The sequence below is a fragment of the Mesocricetus auratus genome, unplaced genomic scaffold, assembly GCF_017639785.1.
Source record: "Mesocricetus auratus isolate SY011 unplaced genomic scaffold, BCM_Maur_2.0 Super-Scaffold_100022, whole genome shotgun sequence".
Taxonomy (NCBI): domain Eukaryota; kingdom Metazoa; phylum Chordata; class Mammalia; order Rodentia; family Cricetidae; genus Mesocricetus; species Mesocricetus auratus.
In genome coordinates this window covers 16,798,064-16,806,388 of record NW_024429203.1, presented here as the reverse complement: position 1 = coordinate 16,806,388, position 8,325 = coordinate 16,798,064, and the positions used below count along the sequence as shown (strand labels likewise).

General features: G+C 41.7%; 1 protein-coding gene across 1 annotated transcript; it reads right to left on the bottom strand.

The window, feature by feature from the left end:
• Positions 1 to 5,463: 5,463 nt before the first annotated feature.
• Positions 5,464 to 6,396, bottom strand: LOC101834798 (olfactory receptor 8B12-like). The gene has a single exon (XM_040730226.1). The coding sequence runs from the start codon at positions 6,394 to 6,396 to the stop codon at positions 5,464 to 5,466; it is 933 nt and encodes a 310-aa protein (XP_040586160.1).
• Between the last annotated feature and the right edge of the window lie 1,929 nt (positions 6,397 to 8,325).

The window sequence follows — 8,325 nt, the reverse complement described above, 5'->3', positions numbered from 1 at the left end:
GATGTCTTCATTAGGATCACCTTCATAGACTCCAGGAGTTTCCATTGCAGTACATTTCCATACCACGTCCCAAATACCTCCCAATTCATCTCTCACCTTACTCCACATTCTCTCCAGGATGAGCTATCACCTGTGTTTTTAACATATCAGTTGTGATTTAATGATTTAAATTATTGTTTCAGCCATTCTCATATAACTTCCTGTGACTTTTGTTAATGAAGCATTTCAAATGATGGAAAGAGAACAGAAGAGGATAGGAATCTCACAAACACTTCAAGTCAGGGGAGAGAATGTGGTTGTGTACTCAGATGCTTGGTACAGGGACTCCACCTCTAGAGGCTGGGTCTAGATTTGCCACTCTTCCCTCTCCAAATAACTACAAGTGTACAGTTGTTCTTGCCCCCCACTATAACCAGGTCAAGGTTACAATTGTGCAGTCTCCCAACTGTGGGTATCCCTACTATTAAACCAGGAATCCTCCCATGATGATTTTGTTGCAGCAAAGAATCTTACTACCTGGTGCCACTCCTGAAAGTTGTTCCAGGTGTGACTGTTTTGTTATGGACATTTCATAATTTGGGTCATGGTTGGGTAAGGGTAATCCCACAGGAAGACAAAATGTATACTTAGGACACCAGCATAGTGGATGGCTTTAAAAATAGTGTGTACATTTTATTAATGAATGAATAAGTTCTATAGAGGAAACTAGTAGTATAATTTCAACATATATGCAATAACCCTTTGCTGCTTTAAAAAAGTAAGCTTTACTCTACACTAGATACAGCGGCACGTCCCTCTCAGATGCAAGAATCTTAACAATTCAGAAAAATCAAAAGTTTAAGCCCAAACTGAGCTACACAAACAGGAGAGAGAGAAACATACACAGAGAAAGAGAGAGAAATGGAGAGGGAGACAAGCAGATAAACAGATAGAGGAAGGCAGGGACAGACTTATTCGGAGTTACATATCAGCCCAGGTTTAAGTAACTAGTCCCTTGGGGAACAGTTTCCTCCCAGTCCGGGATTCTGATGATTTCACCTAAGTGAAGTGTTTGACTGTCCACACACTGCAGGCACTGCCTCACTGCCGTTTCCCTTCCTTCTTTCTTCAGGTCTCTGTTCTCTGAAACCCAAGCCACACAAACATCAACAAGCAGCTACATTTGCTGCTGCTCATCCTAACTCAGCAAATAGACAATCCCTATCAGAGGCAATGTAGACAACGTGGGAATCGGGGTTCTGACTCTCCTGGGGGTGTAGATAGCTTAGCACACTTCCCAGGCATGCTTCATTACATTCCTGCCACCCCTTCTCTCAAGCACAGGATGGGGGGAAACATTGCTTCCTCCCTCTGACCTTGCCAAGTGAATGGAAAGTCACACACTTCCACACTACCACACACCCCACTGTTCCAGAAATATAAGCAGAAAACCTTCTACAAATGTCAGTTACCCTAGAAAGTGCACTCAACTGTCTAATTACAGGTACCCTCACATCTATAGTGGTGACAGCAAAGAAAAACCAGAATGCTGAGTCAGAAAACTGAATGACTTGGAACAAGGAGTTAAGTGCTGTCTCTTTGATGTGGCCCAGGGGGCTCAAACTGAGACAGGGAAGCAGTTCAAGAAACTATGTGACCAGATAGAATTATCAACTCTAGGGAATCCCAGTCCCCCCACGCCCTCTGTTCCAGCTCAAGGTCATATTCCAGTACCTCTCTCCCCAACCTCTGTGCTCTGTGCTCTGTGCTCTGTGCTCTGTCTGCCCTGGTCAACCTTGTAGGACTCCTTGTTCACTGAAATCAGCATGTCTAGCATTGGCAGCTCTCAGACATCACACATTTCAACAAATACAGGCTATCTCATTGAAAAAGGAGAAGACAACAGGCCATTACAACTATTCATTTGTAAATTACTAAGAAACCACCACAGAAGAAATGATCAAAGCAGGCAACCAAGACCTTGTCCAAGAGTCTATTTCCAGTTTGAGATTTTACCTGATTTTCTCTTTTTTACATGTTATTTTTCCCAAGTTTAATTTTCTTTGGACAATTTCACTCAACATAAAGAAAGCATCTGAAATCATAAAAGAGAATAAATTATTTATGATTATTTAGTAATCACCTGAAGTCTGCTTCTTCATTGATTTTTTTAATTCATATTTCTGTCTGGTGTTAGTGTTACAGCTCTGAGGGGAGAGGTTTCCTCTACAAAAAAGATCCAGCTCTGAAGGGAAAAAATCCCCAAGGAGATGTTATAGCTCTGAGAGGGAAGGGTGTCCCAGTGCAAGTGTTACAGATCTGAAGGGAAAGGTATCCTGGTAGTCAGGAGCCAAAGAATACCACCACCAAGTCACAGGGCCCAAAAACCTCACACAAGAGATTTAATGGGAAGAATAGTGGTTGTCTCTGCTCGAGAGAGAAACAGCAGAGAACCACGCAAAAGACAGGCTTCATGTAAGATTTTCATGCTCAGGGACTGGTGCGTTTTCATGCTCAAGGATCAGTGGGTTTTGTGCTCCGGGATTGGTAGGTTTTCATGCTGAAGAATTGGTGGGGTTTTGTGCTCAGAAATTGGTGTGTTTTTGTGCTCAGGGATTTGTGGGTTCTTGTGCTCAGGGATTGGTGGTTTTTAGTAAGTATTTTCACTCAAGAGTATGCTCAGACCTTTTACCCTACAACTAGTACTTTGGACACTCACTTAAGTCTTGCTACTATAACACTGGAAATGTTGAATAAAATGCTAAAAATGAAAAGCTAAGACACTAATCGTCTTAGCACACCCTCTAAAATTCTATGTAAATATTTCTAATAAGAAGCTTTTTTATGTGCCTTAGTAAATAACTACATCCCCCTAAATTATTCACTGCTCCTTTAAAATGCCCAACACTTAATTGGTTCCCAAAAGTCACAGATTTCTCCATTAAGGCTCAAATATTCAAATTCACATCCCAAAGCCTTTAAATTCTGCTCATTTGTCTTTAAACCTGTTTAATGTTACAGTCAGCATCTTTGTAACAATCAAGATCCTCAGAGTCCTAACGCATGAGCCTAAAGTTGCTCTGTTCTACACATGATGTTAATATTTAGTCAATGACAAATGCATAATGCAGTCATATGTCCATTGTCACTTGGCTAAAAACAAGGAAAGTTTTCTCCCCCAACTATGAAAAGATACAGATGTTCTGTGTGCTTATGTACATTCATGATCATCTTTACTCCTCATATATGTACACATTTGTAGTATGTACACATATGATCATGTGTGTTCTAGGGAAATATGCTAATAAACAATTTCAAAAGCCAAAATAAAAATATTGAAAATCTGCCTGATTTCTTCTTCACTGTTTCATGAAGCTATATTTTTTTCTTGGACCAAGACTTAGGAGGGGCTCAGGGCAAATAAAGAGCTGCCCAGTGACTTGAGAGGTTCAAGTGGAGGTCCTGAGGCTAGGTGGTGCAGAGAACAGGGGAGAGCTCCTTGGAAAGTGAGGATAACTCCTAATCATGCTTGAGAGTGAGCCTCTCAAAGAGACACTCGCCCAGAGTTGGCTGACACATGCCAGTCTGCCTTGGCTTTGGCCCAGTCAGCCTACAGAAGTTGGACAGGTGGCTGTCCATCTTTTTGATGAGTTTACCTTCTCATCCAGGAAGTGATTTTCCAAGAAGTCACAGAGATGAGAGACTATGCAGGCAGAAGCCAGGGAATGAACATCCAGGAATGAAGAGGGCCTTGGTTCACGTTCTTCTCTAGGGTCAAGGTTGTTACCCCACTCATCTTGAGATGACTTCTCCACATCCTGGGAGAGTATGCAGTCACGCCATCATTTTGCAACTTGAGGAGAGCCTCAGAGCCCTGGGAAGACGTGCTCTACACCCTCCTGAGCCTCGACATCCTGATTAAAACTGTGAACCAGAGAGACGCAGGCATAGGAGGCCACAGATGCAAGGTGACAAGGCAGTCCATGGCAGCTTCCACTTCGGTGGAATAATTCAGATGAATCCGGGAAGTCATGGCTGACCCTCAGTAACCACAGGAGCCAGTGCTGGCTGGTCCTAGGAGCCTTGGGCAGTGAGAAGTTGGTCCCAGCGGCTGCCACTGGAGAGACCACAAAGCTGCTGGAAGCTAATGAAGGATTCCCCGGGTCTACTCCGTCCAAACACTGTGGAAGCAAAACAACGGCTACACAGGACCTCCAAGGCGCTGTTCTCAATTTTCTTGATTATTAAAGATTGAGGGGGGTGGTTGTTTGCTATCTTGTGTGTCTGTCACACGTGTGTGTCCCACATGTGTGTAGATGCACTTGCAAGTCAGAGGAAGGTGATGGATCCCCTAGAGCTAGCGCGACAGGCAGTTGGGAACCACCCAAACTGGATGCTGAAAATTCTGTGCAGGTCCTCTAGAAGAGCAAACAGTGTTCTTAACCACTGAATTATCCCTACCACTGAACCAAAAAAATTGCTTTTTAAGAAGTTACATCACATTGTTATAAGTAGAATCAAGTTTTAATGTATTATCATGATTTAAAAAGGAAATCTTACCAAGGGTTTGGTCATGATATCATATACGATATTATATTATAAAGACAAATCAAATTATATTAATGTATTTATGATTATGTAATAATTAAGGAAAAAGAGGTCATTAATTTGAGAGAGAAGAAGGGAACACAGGGGAGGGCCCCGAAAGGAGGAAAAAGGAAGGGGGAAACATAAAATTATATTTTAATTTCAAAGATAAAATAATTTTTTAAAAAGAGAGTCAACATAACAAAAAACACAGCATAAAGGCAAACCAAAAACACATTTGTTCATCTTAATGAATCTGAGTTTATTTTTATGCAAGATATATTTGTATCCTTCAATAAAAGAATATTACCGACTCTTGAATATCTAGTAAATGAGACTAGACTTAATAATTCATAAGGTACTTGTGAGAATAAAAGGTCTGTGATTGCAAAAACTTGCATAAAATTAAAAATTGGATGAATGGCAGGATCTGGCAAGTTGAGACACATGCAAGGAACTCTATGGTAACATTTTAGGAAACTATTTTGCTTAATAAGTTACAAAAAAGAAAAGTGAATGAAAGAGAAAATAACAGTTATGTGTTTGTGAATTTTCAATAGAGATACATTTTCCCATTTAGAAAAGAAATATTGGAAGACTAAAGGCAGAACAAGGGTCAGGAACAGCAGAGTTGTGTTGAAATCTTGCTCAAATATAAAATTTCGAATGTTGCTTCTGGCCCTAATGTAGCACGGTGGTGAGAAAACTGCCCAGCATGCATAAATACCTAGATACACTCCCTAGGGCCATAAACTTCTCTTCTCCTACAAGAAGAAAACAACTAGACCTTGAGACTCTCATGACAACCTTGTATCTTCATTTGCAACCGTAGTTCTTCCATAGGAATACAGCTCATTGGCAAAATACAACACTGTAGCTCATGACACTGATGTTCAGTTAAGAAAAGGCTCTCCTGACAAGGGTTTTCCTCAGAGCAACTTTGACATCCTTATTTCTCAAGCTATAGATCAGAGGATTCAACATGGGCACCACAATGGTGTAGAACAAGGAAGACACTTTTCCTTGGTCAAGGGGCAAAATGGAAGGTGGCTTGAGGTACATGAAAGCCCCAGAACCAAAGAATAGACAAACCACAATCATGTGGGAGCTGCAGGTGCTGAAGGCCTTGGACCTGCCCTCTGTGGAATGCATGTGAAGAATGCTAGAGAGGATGAGGGCATAAGAAATGAAGATGGTAGCAATGGGCACACCGATACCAAAAGCCACAACAATGAAGACTACCAACTCATTTGTAAAGGAGCTGTTACAGGACAGCTCCAGAAGAGGAAGGATGTCACACATGAAGTGATTGACAAGGTTGTCAGCACAGAAGGTCAGATTCATTATGTTTCCTGTGTGGGCCATGCCTCCAGAGAAGCCCATCACATACACACCCAGTAAAAGCAGGAAATATACCTGGGGAGACATGGTGACTGTGTACATCAGGGGGTTACAGATGGCAACATAACGGTCATATGCCATGGCTGACAGAATGAAGGACTCAGAGAAGACAAAGAAACAGAAGAAAAAGAGCTGTGCCATACATCCAGAGTGAGAGATGACATTCTTCTTTGAGATAAAACTCATCAGCATTTTGGGGATGATGGTGGAGGAGTAGCAGGAATCTATTGCAGAAAGATTGAAGAGAAAGAAGTACATGGGGGTGTGCAAGTGAGAATTCAGCCCTATCAGCGAGATCAAGCCCAGATTCCCCACCATGGTGACCATGTAGAAACCCAGGAACAGGAAGAAGAGAGGCATGCGGAGTCCTGGATGGTCTGTCAGGCCTGCCAGGATGAACTCTGTCACAGAGGAATTCCTGGCAGCCATTCTTCTCAGAAGGGAGGCCTGTGTGACAGAGAAGAGGACCAGTAGAGAAAAGAAACATCATCTCCAGCCTCACAAATCCAAGTCCTCTTCAAGGAAATGGAATCCACAGAAGAGGTGAACTCTGGTAGGAAGACTTGAACTACTTAAGGTGGGTAGTCCTGAACTGCCAAGCAACTCTCGCTTCCAGAGCACAGTAGAGTACACTTATCCTGCACGATGAGAATGGGAGTTTGGGGATATCCTTTAGACTCAGAAGTCAATCCTTTAATCATGTCCTCCCGTCTCCAACCTCTACACCAGGCACTGAAACCTGGACCTCGACTCTGCAGTGAATCCTATCAGGTAGAAGACCTCCTGGCTCTGGGTCAGCCCTATGCACTAACAAATTGAAGTACTGTTTGCACAGTCTCTTAACTGCACATAGCTTTATTAACAATGTTCTAGCTAACACTCATGAAGGACTTACTGTGAAAGGCTCTAAGAAGCTGTCATCAAAGAGCAATCTTCACTTTACAGATGACACACAGAGTACTCAAAGTCACAAACCCTCCAGATTTGAGACAGAGGGGAGCTCCTGCAGTCCCACGCCAGCCCAGTCCTAACCTGTGTTTCACAGCTGGTCAGGATCACACAGGCATGCACCTTCCTTTACTTGCAGCAGGGATGTTCTGCCTACTGTCTCCTCAGAAGTATTCTGGGAGAGATAAAGACCTGGTGAATAGAAGACAACAGCTCAGAGCTCCAGGCCCTCTCTCCTTTCCAGGGACAAAGCTCAGAATCTCAGGTTTACCTTGCAACCTCTCTGTCCTGAAAACCTTGCCTTACACCTGGTGTTTATCCAATAGCCCTGCAGCTTCCAGGAAGAAGGCAGCTCCTGCCCTGTGAATAACAGAGTAAGAGTGACATTCTGGCCTGGTTATAAAGACAAAGGCTCCTCAGGACCATTTCCTCAGAGTGTCACTCCCTAAGGAAGCAAAAGTGTTTGTTTCTCCTGTAGAATTCCCTGTTTGCCTTTCAGAAACATTTCTTTGTGACAATTAGCAGTTATAATAACAGTGAGGCAGGGAATGATCCTGGGCTCTGAAACATATCCAAATCTCCTATGACAGAAAGTTGAGGCTTACTATAAATACAATAAAGTAATAAGAAGTGGTCCAGGATCCAAAAGTAAAAATATATTCAATAAATGCAGAGTAGTGCGACCTGGAATTAGAGTTAAAAACTTTGAGGAATTCTTTTTCTTTTCTTCTTTTGGTTTTTGAAGACAGCCTTTCTCTGTGTAGCTTTGGAGCTTGTCCTGGAATTCATTCTGTAGACCAGGCTAGCCTCAAACTCACAGAAATCTGCCTGCCTCTGCCTCTCAAGTGCTGAGATTAAATGTGCCACCCCCACCCAGGTAAAGACTTTAAAATAACCACTTGAATTATATTTTAATTTACATAAAAGAGTATAATAAGAAGCAACAAAATAGCAAATGAAAATTTCAGAACTGAAACGTTTTATAGGAAGTTAGGAATGCAGTGAATTGAGTTACTCTCAGACTGGGTAAGGTCATAAAGTGTGACAGTATTAATAGAAATCTGTTATACTATTTTCCAATGAAAAAATTAATTTTAAAAGGACCACAGTAAGCCAAACCTCTAGGAAAATATTAAGCAGATCTTGTACAAGTGCATTCACAGTTCAAAAACGGTAATTAAAAATTAGGTAGAAAAATAATTTTAAGTACTAAATGAAAAAGTTTCCAACCAACAAACTTGATGAGCCAGAAAACAAAACAAGTTAGGAAAACAGCCCCCCTACACCCACACATACAGTAAAAGAGAATACAAAATGTATTATGTATATTATGTATAACATAGTCAAACAGCTGAAAATTAGATTAAAAAGAAATTAATTTGAAACAGCCAAAGACAAGGGGCTGAGTGA

Excerpts from the sequence above, each read along its gene's own strand:
- LOC101834798 (XM_040730226.1), bottom strand. The coding sequence starts at position 6,396 with ATGGCTGCCAGGAATTCCTCTGTGACAGAGTTCATCCTGGCAGGCCTG.